The 20,189-nt window shown below is 46.0% G+C and overlaps 2 protein-coding genes across 3 annotated transcripts in view; both read right to left on the bottom strand.

Moving 5' to 3' along the window:
• Nucleotides 1–12,695, bottom strand: part of mgat5 (alpha-1,6-mannosylglycoprotein 6-beta-N-acetylglucosaminyltransferase) — a 44,918-nt gene extending 32,223 nt beyond the window's left edge. The window contains exons 1-3 of the mRNA XM_037456818.2: nt 12,565–12,695; nt 4,573–5,011; nt 1,686–1,850 (exon numbers count right to left, since the gene is read on the bottom strand). Of these exons, the coding sequence (XP_037312715.2) occupies nt 1,686–1,850; nt 4,573–4,813 (406 nt within the window). The 5' untranslated portion in view covers nt 4,814–5,011; nt 12,565–12,695. The remainder of the gene's footprint in view (nt 1–1,685; nt 1,851–4,572; nt 5,012–12,564) is intronic.
• Nucleotides 12,696–13,713: 1,018 nt separating this feature from the next.
• Nucleotides 13,714–20,124, bottom strand: clic5a (chloride intracellular channel 5a). 2 transcript variants are annotated; one of them, XM_037456989.2, is made up of 6 exons: nt 19,454–20,124; nt 16,437–16,546; nt 15,879–16,004; nt 15,689–15,795; nt 15,228–15,409; nt 13,714–15,136 (listed from the first exon to the last, which is right to left on the bottom strand). In XM_037456989.2, exons 1-6 carry the CDS (start codon nt 19,943–19,945, stop codon nt 14,972–14,974), a joined length of 1,182 nt encoding a protein of 393 aa, XP_037312886.2. In that variant the 5' UTR covers nt 19,946–20,124; the 3' UTR covers nt 13,714–14,971. The 2 variants fall into 2 exon arrangements, with proteins under 2 accessions (XP_037312886.2, XP_062417392.1); XM_062561408.1 differs by lacking the exon at nt 19,454–20,124 and adding an exon at nt 17,837–18,091.
• Nucleotides 20,125–20,189: the final 65 nt, after the last annotated feature.

Genomic DNA, 20,189 nt, shown 5'->3' with positions numbered 1-20,189 from the left:
GACTTTTAAACACAAGGAGGAGGAGGAGGACTAAATTGTAGAGGGACGAATGCGGCCGCAAATCACCATTATGTCATGGCCACTCTACGTCTGAGAGTGTGTGTGTATTACGTTTTACAGCTCACACACGGCAAGCTGACCCATCAGCAGCCCAGGCCACGGCGGCGTGTTCTGATCCCGCGCCTGTTGTCGTTGGCTGATGGCGGGCAGCGCATAAGACAACTAAGAAACGTGGCCTGTTGCCACCTCCAACAAAAAGGAACCGACAATGAGAGCGAGCCCACATTTTTGAGAGATGACCAATCGAGAGAAACCCTGAACCCATCACAGCTGTTAGATCACCACCAGTTGGACTACTACACTGAACACACGTCAACGTGAGGATGAAGCTTTTTGTTCAATTCCTTTTTAAAAATGAAATAAAAAACACCATCTGTGGACCCAGCTTCTGTCCGGAGTCCTTGGCCAAGGAAAAGTATTCAAAAGAGGCGGCATCAGCAGTGCAGCTCCATCTTGATAGAGGCCTCTCTGGAAGCCAGTCGTGTTGCACTCACAGTCCAGATTATTATCTCTGTAATTGCCTTCCAGTCGCGAGGAGCACTGGAGTTGTGGGCGGCACCAAGCCGCCACCCAGTCCAAGCCAGGAGACTGGCGCAGGGTTGCGTTAGACTTTGTCCACTCAACGCGCTTTAGTGAGACCAAAGGTGGTCTCTCGAGGGACCTGAATACTGTTCAACTTTATTTTTACAGTATTATTAATTATTTTAATAAATAATCTATTGGGACCTGCAGATACAGATCAGGCGTCACTAACATTAATAGGATTTCTTATTTGTAGAACAGAGTCAAGGAAGTCAAAATGTCATTGTGGGACATCACGCCGGCTGTGTTGAAAGCAGTTTCACTTGAAAAACTTATTGCCATTCTGCCAGGAAGGAAGGGACACGCGCACATTGGATAACAAGGTGGCAGTTGAGCAGCTGTCATCTGGGATTACATCCATTCAAATGTGCCTTTGTACAACCAAATGAGCCTAATCTCATTCTGCGTAGCGCCTCAGAGCACATTCCTACAGTCTAATGCTGTGTAAACAACTGCGATTGAGTCTGTGGGTTCCTGGAAAACCAACACTTCGCTCTCTCAACTGGGCTGAATTTGTCATCTGCAAGCTGGAAGGAAAATCAATGAAAACTAATAAAAGGGTCACGCAGTGTGAATGGAGGCTTTATTTGAATTATGCCCATGAATGTGGTCTGGTCCCATAAAGTGCAGGTGTGCATGGTGTAGGGCTGCACGGTATAAGATCTTGTTACGGTATGAAATTCTCACATACCGTTCATACCGGTGTTACGCCATAACATCTGAAGTTGCTCTTCAGCTGGCGTTGGAGCTTGTTGTCTTACGTGTGTTGAGAGTGGTTATAACTTTATAACAATGAATAACTTACAATAAACTCTTTACAGGGTAAAACACCACAACAGCTTGTGACACAAAAAGATTTTGTAATACTAATAATTCGCTGGCCAGTTGTGAGCAAGTTGGCTAGCGAGCGGTGAACAGTTGTTTGGGAAGCCGTGATATAGATTTTTGGCCATTCCGAGATTTCCAACTTTACGGCAGACTTAAGATAAAACTTTGTGTCTTTCAGCCTTTCCGAGCACAAAAAGAGAAGATGAGATACGTACCGGCCACATTTACTTTCTCCAAGTTGGTGGCGCTGGGTGTGGCGGTGCTGATGCCGTTGGTCAGGTTACCCCCCGTGCCGTTGTAGATGTTCTCCACCTTGGACTCCAGCTTGCCCAGCCGCAGCATGATGTTGTCCAGCAGCACAGCAAGGGTCTTCTTCAAATCTGTGCATAAGGACACAATCAGATTATTGGGGTGATTAGGGAAATATTTATTTTATTTAGTGTATATCAAATAATTGAATCTTTCAGGTGAGCAATCATGTTTTATTTGAGAGTGCAACCTTTAAATATAGGAAGAAAAAGAAAACTACTGCTACTTCCAACATGCCCCTGGCTTCTCACGGTCACAGGTCAATCTGTATCTGATTGAATGGGCAATCGGGCTCCACATTATCACGAAGAAAGACCAATTATTCCACTTTGATCACAGCTCATTTCATTCAGGATACAACAAGGACTTTCCCATCCCACGACTATGGCCAGTCTTATAAGCAGTGCAGGAATGCAGCAACTTTGCGTGTGACCCGTTTGAATTCGGGTCTTTGCATTCACACAAGCATTTTCTCTGCACATGACACAGATAATGTCAGAAGGGAAGCTGAAAAACAGGCATGGTGCCGGCCGCTTGATACTGCAACCAGCAGCGATTGCGAGTGACATTTGCAAGAAGCGTTAAGCTGTCCCGAGCTGCTGTATCCGTACCGATACCAGTGACATGACGGTTGTCTGCAGCAGTAAACTGCCTCACTGCTACCCTCAGATGATGACAATTTCATCGTGTCCATCACATCCAAGCGGCCCATTTTTATTTTCTTGATGAAATCGACACGCTAGCTCTCATCACATCAGAGGGATCGGCAAGGGCCAAGAAGACCTGGCAGAGCGCCCCAATTTGTGCGCAGGGAGAGGAAAAATTTGTCTGATTTGGACAAACTTGATGCTGGGAGGAAGGAGGGGAGCAGCGAGGGCAACGGCAGCTTTTGGAGCTGCTGCCTCGCCAAAGCTATTTTGGGGGCGTGGCTCGGAGTTAATGACCCCTTCTATGTGCCGGCTGACCCTGGGTTGTACGTCAAGAGGGATCCGCCGGGGCTGTCTAATATCGCAGCTCCTTCGCTCATGTCAACACGCTCCCGACGGGGGGGGGACGGAGCAACATAAACAGCAACTGCATTCATTTCCCTCCTGCACTTGCATTCACAATCGGGAGCGGCAGGCTTCAACAATTAAATGTGAACCTTTTGCGGCGGCACAATGCGTCGACTTGCACCAATGCTGCTACCAGGTAACGGCATTAGATAACCGGAACAACGCACCAAGGGACACATTTCTGCTCGTCTCAAACTGCGTCTCAATTCTCGGGGGGTGACGCCTCTGAAAAAAATAAACCCTGGAGCTGTACAGAACCGTTGCTTTTGATAACCATGTCATAGGAGGTAATAATCTGTGTTCACAATGGTCTGTTCCTGTGGTTTTTTTCATTAAGCCCATGAGCATTAAAGAGAAGTGATTACACGGGGGGGGGGGGGGGGGGAGGGGGCATAAGTCCGAGGCATTCTTCAGGGACTCCGATTGGTTCTTGTCATCCGCTCTGGCCCGGGCCTGTCGGAGGGGTCTCCGTATCGTACCAGCCTAATATTACACGATGACCTTCCAACCCTGGGGAGGTCGGGGAGGATTAGAGCGGCAATGAAGCTCACACGCTGCGTCAGTCCCTGCCCTGTCTTTCTGTGAGGGTAGGGGGGACATTCTTCATGTGAACTAACATATTTTTGGATGCAGCGTAAGAGGTAAAGTCCTGGGTGGGTGAAAACAGGCGGGTCCGCCAGCTTGGTGCTTTACAACAGGTGCATTCCTTCACATCAGCAGAGGATGACAGGAATGTGTTGCATTAAGCTTTTCAAGAAAGACGTGTGGCATCATGCCTATCCAACTGACTCAACGGGAACTGCAGGCTTTCGTGAGACGCAACGTCGAACAAAAATACATTCCTATTTATGGGCCATGCCTGAAACTCTAAAAGACAAAATCATCGAGCAAAATGAGAGCGCCCAGGAAGCACCAGTGAACAGACTACAGTAAATCTATCCTTCATATTTGGGGAAACTGGACCGGACACGTTTCCTGGAAACTGGAAACATACAAACATCTAATTAACAACATGATTCATGAGAATGATGTTTCATTGAATGAAGTTTATCTCCTGACATAAAAAAAAGGTATTTGTGGGAATGACAGCCATAAAAAATATGTTTGGTAAAGAGGTAGCTTATAGAGTTGGTTTGCATGTACAGTGTGCTTTTAAGGAAGCAAAGCAAGTATTGCGCCGGTGTATTTGAATAGTCTGGCTTCTCCTTTACGTTCTCTGGGAGCTTATTTTAATCTCCTGGACCTTTACTGTATCTTGTTGTTTCCCTGGGCATTACAGGACAATCGATTCCAATCTCAGGTTCCTAATGAAGCCTCCCATCGAGCCATACAGGTCTATTAACAGCATGAATAACTTATTGACGGGACTCCTGGACCTGTGCTATGACATAATAGTGTGGCTGAATCAGCATTATATCTCCATGTTTTTCCTCGAGTGTAAGGCACTGCTGCACCCACTTGGGAGGAAGACAGGTGGAACTAGTTGCTGCCATTTAAAGAAGATGTAAAAAGAGACACAGGGACGCATAACAGCCCTACATTGTTCCTCTGTTCAGACTGCCTCTTGTTGCTTTACGGCATGGTAGTGATTTGACTAAAATCAAATTATAGGTTCCCACCTGCTTTGTTAATTGCATTCTAATCCCGGGGAGGAGGAGCTGTGGATTTGGCGTTCGCCAGCACCGCCAGCACCGCAGATTTGACCTCCATTTCTTACTCCCCCGAGCTGGCCACTCACCGTAGGCAGTCATGGTGCCCACGTAGGGCCCGTCCATGACACTCTGGTTCTCCTCAGCCAGCGCCTTGATGTAGCGCTTGCTCAGGTCCAGGATCTGCTGCCTCAGCACGGCGCTGTTCTCGTGGCTGGCTCGCTGCTGGATGGTGAAGTGCAGCAGCATCATGCCCCAGATGAAGCCAAAGCTGACCAGGAATAAGCCAAGCTTCTGGGAGGACAGCTTCCACAGGAAGGGTGTGGCCATGCTGACCAACAAGGGGTGGCGCAGCGGCTCGGATATCACGGAGGGGGGGGGGGGTGGGGTTTCAGAATTTAGGGAGTGGGGGCTCAGGAGGGCAGGCAGGGCATGACCGCGTCAGTCGGTGGGGCGGCGGCGGCTTTTCTCTGGCCCATCCTCAGCGCTCAGCAGCATCTCCCCGGACTCCGTCCGATACGTTGCATCCTGCAGACACAGACGAAACACAGATGAGCGACAAAGACAATGAGTCAGTGCTCTACGCTGTTGTCCCCATAAAATGGCAGTGCTAGTAGTAGACATGTGCTACTAAATGAAAAAAACTTAGGAGCACAGTGGTTTTTTTAGGGTTATGGTTATATGTTCCCTTTCTGCCGGCTCCAGTGGACGTTGAAGTCGTGGCAGATCTAGTCGCCGTAGCCGGTTCGCTAAGGTCCTCAGCTTCTGGTAGCTCTAAATCTCTTTTACGTTAGTTAAATCTTCCAAATTCCCCTTCTTCCTCCCGGCCAAAGAGGCGAACAGTTTAGACAGTAGTTCAGGTTGAAAGACTGGGTGGACGGTTGGTGTTTTAGGTGAGATTTTAGCTTTTTGTTGCCACTGTTTTTGAACAAAGTTAACGCACCGGCTGGTTCACACTGATTGGCTCTCCTCTCCCATTCGGCTTAAAGCCAAAATGTTACCAAACTGAAGCCAAACATTGTGTCTTCGAAATCAAGTCCATTGGGATTTCTTTTTCTTAACCTCTACAGCTGAAACCGTTAAGATAAACAACACTTTATAACACTTTACAACATGGTCCGTGTCCGCTCTGTAGCTTTGTGTGCGCCCTTCCTAAGCCCCGCCTACGCTTTCCACAAGGAAAAAGGACAGAGGCAGCTCAATCAACTTAAATGTTGATGACATTCATTTATAAGTAAAAGGAATGCACATGATTTCAGATTGTGTGCGATAAGTCATTTTATCACTGTGAGTCCCCACCCATAGCCGTGATCCAGACTAAGTACGTCATAACACACTTCATTGTGGGTCCACACGCTCTGCCGTATCACCGAGGTGCCACTGACGTATTACAGTGACATGTTTTTTTTTTTTTTTAAATGGCACAGTCACCTTTACCGCCACGGCTCCCTGTTACTTTAAGCGGAGCCGGCGGTCTCTCGGTGCAGCAAACCGCAAAGCTGCCGTCTGCCGTGTGTGGTATGCATGCAGGGGGGGGGGGGGGTATGGAAGTAAGTCTGTGTCATCGGGTATTGAAAGAAAAAGGTGATTGAATACATATATGCATTAAAATTATGTATCTGAATGTTGAACGTTTACTGGCATTTTATGCCATCAGTGTGGTTTGTGTCTACGATTCCGTAATAGACAGCTGACATTTGTACATTAACAAACTGTATTGGACATGAACTAAGCGGAAGTTAAATGAGAGCGTATAGCCGGTCAGAATACGCCTCTTCTTCTAGCTTTGAATTAATATATTGATGCGGAGAACCTTCGACAAGCTGGTAGGAGTGATTGGCGGAGTTTTGAAACCAGTAACGCGCTTCCTCGGCTCATTTGACTATACGGAACAGGTCGAAAAGTGGCGTGCAGCACAGTCAGAATGCAGGGAGAACTTCTTTTTTTTTAAATTAAAAATATATGGACATATTTAAAAGAAAACAATGCATAATAAAAGGGCCAGACATCCTTTTTCTTTTTGACAAGGAGAACTAAGTATTAGTAGCATGTTGGTATAGATTAGGTCTGACGTGAACGCAATACAGACTAAGCAAGAAAAAGCAGCGAGGAGCTTCGAGAGTAATTTAAAGTTAATGCTTCTCAAAAGAGAGGCCGGGCAGTGCCGCCACGTCCCACTCAGGCGTTTTGGTCCTTATGACTGATGGAGCTACAAAGCATTAATGCAACAGAGTAAAAATATAAACATTTGGATAGCCTCCGATTTATCTTCCGCACTGGCAGGCGAGACCTGGGACAGAATGTTAAGTACATTAGAATTAAGCAAACAGCAAAAGTAAAATCAGGGCTACAAAAATTCTTAATTATTGATGAATATGTCAATCATTTAGTAATATATAGTGATGTATAATGCAAAAATAGAAAGAAAGAGAAAAAAAGCACATCTCACATTACATATGCATTTCCACATTTCTCTATCTCGTCTAGAATTCATCCGAATTTTTGACACCTCCGAAGTGTGAACGAGGCGGAGCCGAACACAGGTCTACAGCGACTGAGACGTTTTCAGAAGATAAAACCACAGCGTTTCCTGTTTCCTTACCCACAGATTCAGTCAATCACACAATCAAAAGACAACTAAGTCTGCCTCTGATGACGCATACAATATTTGTGAAACTTCCTGTGTGCGACAGCAAGGCCACATTACATTTTGGTATGATGTGAATACACACACGCAAGATTCTATTAAGCCGTATTCAGCTTGATCCGATCAGCGCAAACACAACATGTAAGTAGACAGTATTCCTAAAAAGCTGTCCATGTCAGAACATAAAACCCATTAGCTTTTTGTCTTCCGTGCCAGCTGCTTCATAGATCCCCACCAGGCAGATTCGTGCAAACATTAAACTGCAATGTCAGATTTTGACAACCGCATCAATGATAAGACGTTTGGCTAAAACCCTTAAATGCCAAGTACGTCCCCCCCCCAGAAGCTGTTAAATAGTTCAACAAAGCTTTAATGGTGACCTCAAGGCGATCCGTGCACGGCGGAGGAAATGCCTCTGACTTTAAAAAGACGCTCTATTGTTCTCTTCTCTGCATCCAACGTCTGCAGCGGTAAGCTGGTAAAGTATGTGTGTGGGGGGGATTTCCGCAGTATTTCTTTTTAAACTGACTCTCACAGCGGCTTCAACCAGGTCAGGGCCTTCCTCCGCCTCAGCTGGAGGAAGGTCCGGGGGGGCGCATAAATCACAGAACATGTAAATTTTTTCTAGAACCTGATCAGCTAGTGCTGTGAGTGACGTAATAATGGATTGTACAGACTGCTAGCAGGAAATAGAAACCAGAAATTCATCAAATATTTGCGAGAAAAATACAGAAGGGAGCCACACAAAACCTTTCACGTTCCAGCCATCAGCTAAATAGGTGACAGCCTCTGACCACAGAAGGTTTTGTCCAGCCATTCAAGACAAAAGACTTGTGCTCTTTTTATTCTCAGAAAGCACAAAAAGGGAAGAAGGCCACGTCGCCTCCTTTTTGTTTTATCTTTTCATTACATTTTGCTCACTATAGTTTGCTTTGTGATGTGTGCAAAGCAAAGATTATTTTTCGGCTGGTGATGGTGGTGGCGTTGGGGGGTGGGGGGGTGGCAGGGTTGTCTCTGCACCGCAGTGCGAGTCCGTGAGACGGGCCCTCGGCAGTGACGCTGTGCAATCTGCAGCGCTGTTAACGGTGGATGCCTCTTATTGAAGGGGGGAGCGGCGGGGCTGCTGCTAGTTAGGAAACAACAAAAGGTGTGAGTTTGTGTTTTGTGTGAAGCTGTTTATTGAGGAACCGGTCTGAACAGTTGTCAGTCAGAGTCGGCTTTATTGCGCAGCCCGACCCCCCCCCACCAAACCCCTCCGCGGCGGCAGCAGCAGCAGACAATATATCAGCTCTCAGTTACCTTCTGGTCTCTAATTCGGGATCTTTATTTGTTTGGCAGGAAGCCCCATTGCTCTCTGCACCAACGGCCAAGTGAAAACTGTGTTGACAGCCAGCTGAGATTGAGAACATACAAACCTTTGGCAACTTGAGATGATAACGTAACAACCTGCTGAGTGTTTTCTGTTTGATCATTGTTGGAAGGAGCATAAAGCCTTGCTTAAAAAAAACAGGAATGGGGATTATGATGCCAAAAACCTGAAATTACAAATTTGGTTTCTGTGGTCCAAAAAGTGAGACACTGTTGTAGTTGCATAACCAGCTGAAGATAAACAACACAAGTGTGTACAATGATGACAGACAAACCCACAGTTGAGTCAGTTTAAGGTTTACCAAGTAGGAGTGGTTTTTATTATTTGCAATAAATGCAACTTGCTTTATTTCCGCTGTGTGCACAGATGTAACAGGTTCATGTTAAAGACTTAGTGTTATGATAGATATGATAATAATGGTAGTCGTTTAATGTATCTCCAACAGAGGTTCCACCATCACACAGCCTTCGCCCTCCTTCTGTCGGTCATGTGCTGGATTGTTGGGACCGGGGCAAGATGGCCGAGCAAGGTAAAGACTGTCCATTTCCTTTGCATCTGCGACCAGAGCTGGAAATATCTCCTGTGAAAGTACTTTAGAAAGGTGGAGCAGGCATATGGGGCACCGTATTATTTCCAGTGCATTACTCCAGGTCTAAAACAGAGAAAGCGCTCTGCCGGACTGAAATAACTTACTCTAAGAGCCCCGTTGCATAACCAAAGGAGTAAGCTCTAGATGGAGCTTTGGCCATCAATTATGGATCGGCTTGGGAACAAGTATCCATTTTTTCTATTGAGTATAAAAAGGCACTCGTGGAGCATCAGGTTAGTTCAGAGCCACCTAAGTGCAATGAGAGGCAGCAGCCATTCTCTTCCAAAGAATGGGGTTTGATAATCTATAAAAGTCATTGAATAGTTTACAAACGTGAGTATTTCCTTCCATATTCACATCCACAGATGATTTGGGGACATACAAACGCTAACAAACATGTAAAGGCTCCGGTTCGTTTTGAAAAAAGTCTCGTCCAGGACGCAGAGACCGGTCCCGCCAGTCGATGTGCATCCTCTCCCCCCACAAGGACTGGGCCAGTCTCACCCATAGCCCGCCCAAAGGAGACGTGATCCTGACAACATGCCCCCGCTGCCATGGCTACGCGGTGTGACTCTGCATCTTAATTGGCTTCTACACAGGAGCCCCGCCTCTCAATTATTCAGTCGGGCCCTGTGGAGGAATGGGGGCACCTCTGCCACTCAACTCTCCAGCTCGTGAGCAGATAGGGAGAGCTAAACCCGCTTTGGATCGCGGACGCTAGGATCTTCAGACCGCTAAAATACGAAAGAAAAACTTTATAAAGCCCTTGGGAAAAAACAGGCCTCACTTTCCTCATACTGCCGGGGGACGAGTTTATCTAAAAACCTGAGAAGCACACGGATCAATGGTAATGTGTTCTTTATTGAGTCACTGATGGCCTCAAACGCTTCTTCAAGGGGCACCAATTTTCAGCCTTTTTGGCATAGAACTCTTCACATATTCATAAGATTTTTTTAAAAGCCCTCATATGACCAAAAAGACTTCAGATGATGCGATCGGTGTCCGCAACAATTTACATAGAAAATAGAAAAGCGCCATGTCAAAATGAATGCCTGTTTTTCATCAAACCTGGTCCTTTTTTTGGCATTCAAATTAAAAAGGTCACCACGTCTAGTCCTCTCTCTCTTACTTTCCTTTTCTATTCTCCTCAGTCTGCCACAAGTCATTCAACAGATAAAAATGTCCAAGCAGGAAATGTGCCATTTCCGTTAAAGAAATTGTAAAGGTTTGCTGTAGATTTGTGAGACCGGCCTGTAAGAGGCGGATTCGCTTTGGATCGCGGACGCTAGGATCTTCAGACCGCTAAAATACGAAAGAAAAACTTTATAAAGCCCTTGGGAAAAAACAGGCCTCACTTTCCTCATACTGCCGGGGGACGAGTTTAACCCGCCACCGCATAAGACGAGACCAGAGGGAGAGGACAAGGCCCCTGAAAACCTGACCTGCATGTCAAAAAACAGGCGCCGCCGAAAAGTGTGGGGAGGAATTGCAGATGAGTTGCTGAGGGCGGCGGCGACACTTCTCCCTGTCACCACCGCTGTGTTATGCTAACGCCAGCCGGCCTTGTTACATTATGCAAGAGGGCGCTTGAGTGATTTTGTAAAAAAGAAGTTCACACACAGATATAGAAACCATCTTTATATGCTCTCAAATAAGAGTTTACACAGGAGCAGAATGTTCTACAAACATGCTGCCACCCGCCGCTGTGAGGATCTTCACTGACTGTATTAAATTGTAAAAGCCTAACCCCCTCTGCAGTGCGCTTCATGCCTCGAACACTTTGCCAGACATAAAACTAATCCTAATGCTGGTCTTTGCTCTTAATGCAATCCAAATCCTCTAAAAAAAAACCTTCAAAGAAGTCCGCCCTGGCAAAAGGCCCTCACATTCTGTCCCCGTGGGTTCATTGCAAATGCACCACCGCTGCGTGTAGGACACCGCCATCCTGCCAAGCAATTTGCCAGATTATTTTGACAAAGGCTCATTAAGGGAAGCCACAGTACGTTATGACAGCATGTGGGATAGAACAGATTCTTGTTGCCAACCGCAGAGCTGTATGCATAAAATCCAGTATTTCCGGTTCGGGATTGACTGAAAGAGGAAACTTAAACAAATGTTCTCACTCGAGGTCACAGCAGAGGCCTTTTTTAAAATTCTATTATCTTTCCTTTATTACATCTTCAGTATTTTACCCGTCATGTGAAAGAACAGCTTTTGAAGAGGAGGATTTAGAGCAGGCTTTGGGACTTGCCCGACCAGTAAGAGCGTCTCTGCGTGCGGCACGAATAGATGAGTGCAGCTGCGAACAGTAGGCCGACTGTAGGGAAGCAATATGAGCGTTACGTGATGGGAGAAGCAGCCTCTCTCCACAGAGGAGAGGCCGAGTGGCGATTCCGCCCGGCGAGCACATGGCCCGATCTCCCTCCACCAGAGAGCTGACCCCATCCCTCGTTGGCACTGCTGAAACAGACCTGCGCGTGCACGCGGAGAGACGAGGAGCCCCTTCGAATCCTATGAAACCAGAAGTGTTACGTGTTGCCTGCGCAGCGTCCATATCAACACAGAGACCCTCCATCCTTCCATCCTTCAATCCCTTCTTCCTCAACCCGGCGCTGCCGCCGAGATCACTCTCCACTCTTCAAAAAATAGGAGTCGAGTCGTGCAATGCTGTCTTAGAGTAAAGGTCCTGCCTGCCTCCCGAGGAGTCACCCTGAAGGTTACCTGAGTGAGTCCACGTCATCGGCCCCCTGGAAGATGAGAGAGAAAGAAGACAACACACCCCCCACCTCCCCCCCTCCCCCTGGAGCAAATACGTCTCCCCGGGTTCACCCGTGTTGGTTTAAACCGCTGAGAGGAACCTTCGTCTTTGGGTCAATGTCGCCCGCCTCTCTTCGGGTCAATGAAGTCCGCACTCGTTATAGAGCGGCAATAACCTCTAAAACACGCCGGTTTGTTACCAGCTGGATACAGACTCCGGGCGAAAACCACCCGCTCGAGACGCGGTACGGACACGGCGATGCGGCTCGACTCGAGACGTCCTACCTCAAGCTGAACCGGACCGTGTAACAACAGCACCAACAACAATAACAACAACAAGGGGGACCCCCGTGTGCTCGTTGCGGTTAAAGCCGCTCCAATTCCATAACTGGGTGAAAGAAGAACAAAAAAACTACCCCGAGCGTTGACGTAGCTACGCGGCTACGTTACCGTTATTGAGGCTAACCGGCGAGCTACCGACCGTTTCCTGCTACAATAGCTTGGTTTGGATTTTTTTGTAAACACATATCTTCAGGCTAGCCGCTTCGGTCGAAAGCCAAAACACGCACCTCCTCAATGAAGGTCCCCCCACTACGCGAGCAAACACAGCTAGCGTTAACCACCGAGCTCCACCACCACCAACCCCCCCGGTTCCCTTCACAATTGAGGCAGAAGATCGGGCTCGGGATTCGAGGGCTGTAGGCGCGGACGCCGCTTACCTTTGTGTCGGTGGCCCACGGTGGTGATACGAGGTGGTAACGAGTCCTAAAGAGTCCGGAGTGAGTGAAGATCAGGGGCGGAGACGTCGTTGTGTTGAGCGGACCTCGGGGGGTGGGGGGGGACTTCCAGCACGGCGCAGCGTGCGCACGATCCTCCGCGTTCGCTCTGCCCTCTTTGCAGGAAAGGCACGGGACAGTTTAGGGACCGTCTGCGTGTTGCCCGCCCACAGGAACGTAGAGTGGCGGTTTAGGGACCGTCTGCGTGTTTTAAGTAAATTCACTGCACAAATACAGTATACGTGTTATATTACAGGGTTACATCTGCAGTACAGTGGCTAAGAAGAACAAAGGCTGTATGTGAATATAATCATGAGCCACAGTGACAGATGTTTAGTATGTTCAGTATTTTCATTCTCAAGGTATTCAAAACAAAAAACAGAGCCATAGAACAGGACAATCCCTACATTTTTGGTGACGCTGTCAGACACCAACCGAAGCTTTGTGTTTACTGCCATCTGCAGGCTGTCACATGACATAATGTGCCCTTTGTAATGTATTTTTATGTAGAGATGCAGGAATCCAGCGAGAGAGAGTATAAGATATGCATTGTTTAAGTGCATGTAAAGTACAGCAATGCTGTATAACAAGCATTATTGTTTTTGTCTTGTAATGATATGGGGCTACATGGGATTATTTTAGAAGTTGACTGGAAGTTTGGAAGAAATAAGATACTTCTATGCTGATTATTCATACTAGTGTGAAACTTTTAATGCTGTAGGAGGAAAAGAGGCTGGCGTGGGACCAGCTGTGAAGAAATAACTTACGCTTTAAGTAAAAAAGTGGATAAAATCTGTGTATGCAGCAGTGCCTTCAGGGAAAGGCATTGCTCATTCTTGGGGCCTTGAATTTATAGTTTCCTTTTCTGTATTCCTGTCTATTGATCATGAAGGGCTTATTGTTAGAGGTCAGGAATGCGTTTGTTTGAATGGCTAAATATGTACTGCTCAGCCTCAGATTCGGTAAGCAAACTTAACCAGCTTGACACACCTCAGACAACCTTGCATGAATTTTCATAAACAAAGCATTTGCAGGGTAGAGACACACTGAATGTTCATTCTCCAAAATAAAACACAACCTTCAAGCTTAGTCTCTGAGAAAATAGATTTATTTTTCAAATAAGCAACTTATACACAGAGGGTTCATGGTTCTAATCATTAGAGAATATGAGGATAGTTGAGCTGCGATCATTACAGAAATACAAAGCATATATTTTTGCCACACGGCTCTGTGGGTACAAGTCCTTCAATGACATCCTGTTCATATTATATCCAGACATCTAAATGTCTAATGTCTGAATGTATATATCTATGAACTGTACAGACATAGAGAGCTGAAGGCAGAGGAGAGCTTTATTCCCACTAAGGCACTCATGATTAAGATCAACTTCACAACACAGCAGTCGTAAACTGGGTGCTTTGTGTTTTTACCAGAGGCTGATTTATCAAATTTAAAGTATAGTTTTTAATCTAAAACACGCAGTGAGACTATGGTCTGTTTGATATACCAAGTCTGGTGTCACACCTATAAAGTCGGTCATTCAACTATAAAGAAAAGAAGGGGAGACATTCTATCTCTAACACTGCCCCAATAAAAGACAAAATACTTTGGCTGAAACACAAATAATGCTTTTTAGTCAAATAATAAAACAATGATTTATGCATTTCCTTATTGCTAATGCATATGTAAGCTTACAACATGAATAGTAATGTTCAATAAGTAGATTAACTGTGAACAGAAATCGGTAATACTTCAGTCCAGGTAAGGAGAAAATAACCCTCCTTTCCTTACCCCTTAAAGGGACAGTTCACCCCCCAAAAATACATATTTTCCTGTCTTAACTACAGTGCTCTATCTGTTTAGATGTGAGTTACCTTATGTTGACGATATCGGTCATAGAGCTTGTGGTGCTCAAAGCTCTAAAGATCACATTTAAAAAATAGATTTGACAGAAATGCCTCTTTCCAGAAATCCTGTCACGGTTACTCAAGATAATTCAGACACAGTGTTTTGAGCCGTTTCATGCCAGAACTGTGGTAAAAGGAACATCTGTATTATTGATTTTGAAGTCCTTTTTTACTTTTGACATCTCAAATAGAAATATCAGCATTATAATCACCATGAACAAACAATTTTGTTCACAGTTGGTAGGATTACAGATTTAAGATGGTGCGCAGCAACTTTAAAAATAATCAACCGTCTTTTCCTTGATACCATTAAATGTTTGCTACATTTAACCACCTTTCTGCACAAAAAATGACTTGTCGTCTGCAAAGACTGCATAAATACTTAATTCAGTAGATTCTCTAAAAGGAGACAACGGTACTGAAGTGAACGTTTTGGGACTCATTCACTTTCCCAACCTCTTCGCCACGTCCTTGTAAGCTAGCTCGATTTCCACATCCGCTGGGCACGTGTTGGTGAACTCGTCTCGCTCATAGGCGTTGCCGAGGTAACGCCACAATCCTCGGAATTCAGAGGGAATTTCGTAGTTCCGGTATTTCTTCGAAACCACCTGCAGGAAAACATGTTATTGGAATACTTTAGGTCAAGACAGAATTCTAACTCAAGTGACCCAGAGTGAGCCAAATTCAAAAGCGGGTCACCTTGACGACGTGGAGTTTGGGCAGAAGGTTGCAGTCAGCCAGCGTCAGTTCGTCTCCGTCTAGGTATTTGCGCTTGGATTCGCCCTCGCCTCTGTGGTGTGCCACCTGAACCTCGTCGGGAAGAGGATTCTCCAGATATGTATTGAGCTTAGCCAGGGACTTGTCTAGACTTTTCTCTAATGCTGAAGCACAAACAAAACACACACGCAGGTCATAAAGGTTTTTAAACGAAAATAAGCAAAAATATGTGCCGTTAAAGTACCCTCTCTGATGTCCTTATAGTGGAGATAATAGAATGCAGGGGTACTTTGTGTGAGTCGGGGTCCCAATATATGAGGCTTGTGCCATTTCATATTTCTCTCCCGTGTATGATCATGTATGTGCTTTCTGTAATTTTTTTATGGTCTTTGTGAAAAGCAAATTCCCTCTAATTCATCTGGGTTTGTGTACAGAGAGCTTACCTCGATTTTTATCCGGCCGTTTGTTTTTGACGTAAGCGGAGAACTTTGCAAATATGTCGTTCCCTGCTGTGTTTGATTCCCGATTCTTTGATGCAAGTTTCGGATACCTGAGAAACAACAACATGGCGTCAGTCAGGATGTTCCTCGCCTCGCCCTATTTTCTTTTCTTATTTACGCGTGTGGGGCTCACTTTGGTGGAACCAGCATCTCCTCCAGATACTCCTCTACTTTGTTGACATCAGTGAGAACCTCCCCCTGGAAGGTGAGGAAGGGCGGGTGTGTCCCCGGGGCCAAGTTGTGAAGGTCAGCCGGTTTCCTAAGCGGAGCAGAACCATTTTACAACCTCTACTATCGAACTGCGATGAAAGGCCACTGCATTTCTGCATATTCCAGTGAACCAACGGTGCTCTTTTGTTTGTCTTTCGTTGCTGCTAATGCCGACTACCCTCGGGCCTCATTTCTATTCCATTTCATGTTTTGTTCATTACCCTCACGTATTGCTCAAAGGAGCACTTGGAGCATAACATCTTAAAGCTGCTCTTAAGCTGCTTAATCAAACAGTGAGTTATGGGATGCCGTGTTTATTGGTCCATGCAGTACTTCAATTGTCACAGTACTTACGTTTTTTTTAAGTATACGTTAATGTATTTTTTGTGTTTGTGGGTTTCATTTTAATATGCAGATTTTTTTTTCTTTTACAGCGCTGCGAAGATAGGGAACGTACAGTATGATGTGATGTCATTATCACCTCTTGAGATCGACAGTGGTGACATTGAAGACGACACCTTTCAGCCAGAGGATCATAAAGAGGCGCTGAGAGAAGGGACAGTTTCCGATGCTCTCTCCATCACTCCCAGCCTGTAAGCAAGTAACGTACACAAACACACACACATGAAAACACAGTAAGACACATACTTCATACACTGATTCACACACGCACACATGTACTCAATAACTCAATCTAAAAACATACATAATACAAGTAGACCATTCAGTACTTTTAGTTTAGTAGTAGTAGTAGACGGCTGGGTCTGTTTGTGCACATGACTGCATTTATCATTGACATAAGACCAAATACAGTATTATTGTGTACACCTTGTGTATGTGTGGGTGTTTGTGGGTGTAATAGGACACTGTAATGAGACCCAGAGACCCACATGAATAATCCAGACTGCTTTCATTTGCTGCCTCACTGCCTGTTTGGACCTGTGGTTTCTGCTGTACAGTACAGGAGCTACGGAGCTATTGATATCTTTTATCTCCACTGAGCTTCAACCAGCATTGGCTTTGCTTTACTCGTTTTAAGACACCAACACTTGTTTTTAGGTATAGCCGGAAGTCGTGTGCCTATAGCTTAGATCAATGGCGTGGGAAAGCGGCCTCCTCGCTCGATGTAAAAGGTGGTAGTGGAAGAAGATCCTTATTTACACTTCACACTTTGGATGGTAGTCATATTTTGACAGCTGTTTCCATTCTGCAGGCTGAGCTATGCTAACATGCCAAATTTCGCACACACATATGAGAGTGGAATAAATGTTCTCGTCAAATCGCAGCAGAAACTGTTGAACTATTGACATAAATGTTGTTGCAAGTTAAGTAAAATGTGTAAATAAGTGCACCAGAGACTACGACACTCCTATCCTAAAGTAACACAATATGTACGCAATGTGACCACACTGTGTGGTCAACAAACAAAAGTGACGATGCCAAAACTTTAATATGAATGCACGCATGCATACCTCACAATACAGTATCATACCTTCAGGCCATCGAGAGCCGCTGCCCTCAATACTGAAAGGACCCCAGTAATAATTCATTGGAAGAGAGAAAGCGAGAGATTGTCCGTGCACGTGGGTGTCAGGTTCACACATGGAAAATCAGCACACAACAACAACACCGTGGCATGCGCAAGCTTAAAGGACCCACCCCCAATAACACACAGACACATACACACTCAACAGTTTCTAAAGTGAGCCCACTTTGAGTAGTTTCAAGTTTACTGTAACAAACCAACAAAAGCTATTACAGGCAGAGTGAGACAGTCCAGTTTGTACACAAGTGTAATTTAAATGTCAGAATAGAACTGATGTAGAGTTTGCTTGCGACGTGCACTAACTTCACCGAGACCACACACGCAAGATTCCCCACCTTCACAAACAGCTCAATATCAGGGTCCTTGTCCTCCTCGGCCGCGATATCCGTCATGGTCAAGAAAAAACACGCTTCGTTTGTGTGTTTTGTTTCCACGAGTGTGTAGATGTACTTGGCTGTGTGTGTGTGTGTGTGTGGGTGGGTGTGTGCGTTTGTGAGTTTGTGTCTGAGAGCCGTGTCAGTTTACAGCAGATTCTCCTCCAGGTCCATGTGTTGAAGTCGGCTTGGTCCCATAGCAGCTCTGTACCCGTGTCAGCTGAGGACGAGTGAGAGAACGTGTGTGTGTGTGTGTGTGTGTTTAAGAGCTTCAATTTGTACCAGAGGCCCCAGCAGTGAGGCGTGACACTGTCAGGCAAAAATAACCCCCTTGGGGTGATGTGGGGCAGAACAAGTCACCCAGGGGAGCCCGCCCCAACTTTTCCTGCTCTGACCTACGACACGATGGGAGATATCGTCTCTTTCTCAGACTCATCAGCACCCATAGGACCAAAACCAACAACCAGTTTAGCGACTAATACGTGTTGCGTATCCAAGCCAGATTCATCCTCTTCCCCACTTTCTTTGCACGCTACGGCACCAAATCTGTATTCATTCGCATCAGAAAAGAGTCCCGTACTGATATGATATTTCCTGCTGTTTGGATAATGCTTGCTGAAAACAACAGTGCCCGGTTTATATTTGTTATAGTTTACAAACGTTTTCTTCATCATTTACAATCCAGCGTTAATATTTTGGGTTGCCAGCTTGTGCAGAATCCTCCTCCAGCATCGTAATTGCTGTGTCTTCTTGTTAGCCAGCTGAAGGCGTCTGAAACCACAAAGGTTTTTCCTCAAGTTTCTCAAGACCTTGAAATCTGGTCACCTCATACCTGCCGATGAATCATTGATAAAACAGATGGGTACACCGAGTCTGTTGCAGTTGTAAATGTTAATAATTTGCTGATCAATTGATTGTGATCAAGATCCGCTGAAGTATTTTTCCAGAAGGTTCGTGACAGACCATCGGAGTTTTATTGACATTCGATAATACTTCATTTGCTGTAGATTGTCTTTGTCAATGGTAGTTTGATGCTGCCAACACCTCGGCCCCTCCTACTGTACGGCAATAACCTCTGGATTATAGTGCTGTAATCTCAGTTTGTAGTTTCAAAGTGTCTGATTTACAATGACTGTACGCTCCAGTGGACCTTACTGTGCAATGTGCATATTATGTCATCGATTCAGTTATTGTGTGGCTGTTTGTGTGCGAGAGTGGGAATTTGGCGTTTGGAAAATTAAGGGATTTTTGTAATGATGGAATCAATTAGCGTAGGACACACACACAGACATACACACAAATTTACATGGCCATGAGACAGGAACCATCCCAAACTACCCCGGCTGTGCTGTGAGTTAGGACATTCTTGTCAGTTCAACTTAACTTACATTTAGAACCAAAGTGATCCCTGGATGTACAACAAACACACACACATACGCACACACACAAGCATACACAGATCATCTCATCACACTTTGGCCTCATTGACTTTGGGGCACTTCTTCATACACAAAAAAGCACACATGGGACTGTGGCCCGTTCAAAGACGGGTTTGTTTTGAGTCCACTTCCTCCCTACCTTGACATAAAGTTGGATTTTAGGTTCCTCTTCTTCAGGCTCTGGCTTCTTCTCAGGCTCCTCCTTGTCAGATGCCGCCGAAGACGATGACGACGAAGACGAGGATCTGCGGGAAAAGTTGCCGCCGTTCGCCTCCGGGGACCCCCTCCCCCAATTCAGGTCCTTGTTGCTCTCCTCCACCTCTTTCTTCTCCTCTTCCTCTTTGTCATCCTCCCTGTTATAGTCCTTCACTTCTGCTTCAGCGTGCGTTGAAGATGAGGAGGAGGAGGAGGATGAAGAGGATGAGGATGAACTGCTTCGCCTCTCCTCCGCGAGAGGCCGAGGCGGGGGGAGAGCAGGGGGAGTCGGCATCTGACCTTTGGCCCGTCCGGTGTTCTCGTACTCCGCGGTCAGCTCTGAGGGCTCGTCGCATGGCGCCTCGTAGATCAAGTCGTACACACCCGACGACTGGTTGACGTAGGTGGACTCGGGGCTCTCGTACACGGGATCCATTCTGCGGGTGAAGGGGTCAGAGCGGAGGTCGTACTGGGTTGGTGGAGCGTGTTGCGAGGGTGTCAGCACAGTGAACGTGATGCCGGCTTTGTTCCACCTTATCAGAGAAGCTGCCCAGGACTTTGGACGGGGAAGGGACGAAGGCGATGCCAAGGGAGGACAGCGGGGATGATCCTTAAAGGAGAATACTACATGGCACATTATTGCTGCAGAGAGCCCAGCAGCTTCAAGAGGTTCATCATTT

Source organism: Pungitius pungitius, chromosome 3 (assembly GCF_949316345.1).
Source record: "Pungitius pungitius chromosome 3, fPunPun2.1, whole genome shotgun sequence".
Taxonomy (NCBI): Eukaryota; Metazoa; Chordata; class Actinopteri; order Perciformes; family Gasterosteidae; genus Pungitius; species Pungitius pungitius.
The sequence above is the reverse complement of the archived record's forward strand: the minus strand, read 5'-3'. Positions and strand labels throughout refer to the sequence as shown.

Excerpts from the sequence above, each read along its gene's own strand:
- clic5a (XM_037456989.2), bottom strand. The coding sequence starts at position 19,945 with ATGGATCCCGTGTACGAGAGCCCCGAGTCCACCTACGTCAACCAGTCG. Across the intron at positions 16,547-19,453 it reads AAATCCAACTTTATGTCAAG|GCTGGGAGTGATGGAGAGAG; the intron begins GTAGGGAGGAAG and ends ACTTGCTTACAG. Across the intron at positions 16,005-16,436 it reads ACCACTGTCGATCTCAAGAG|GAAACCGGCTGACCTTCACA; the intron begins GTGATAATGACA and ends TGCTCCGCTTAG.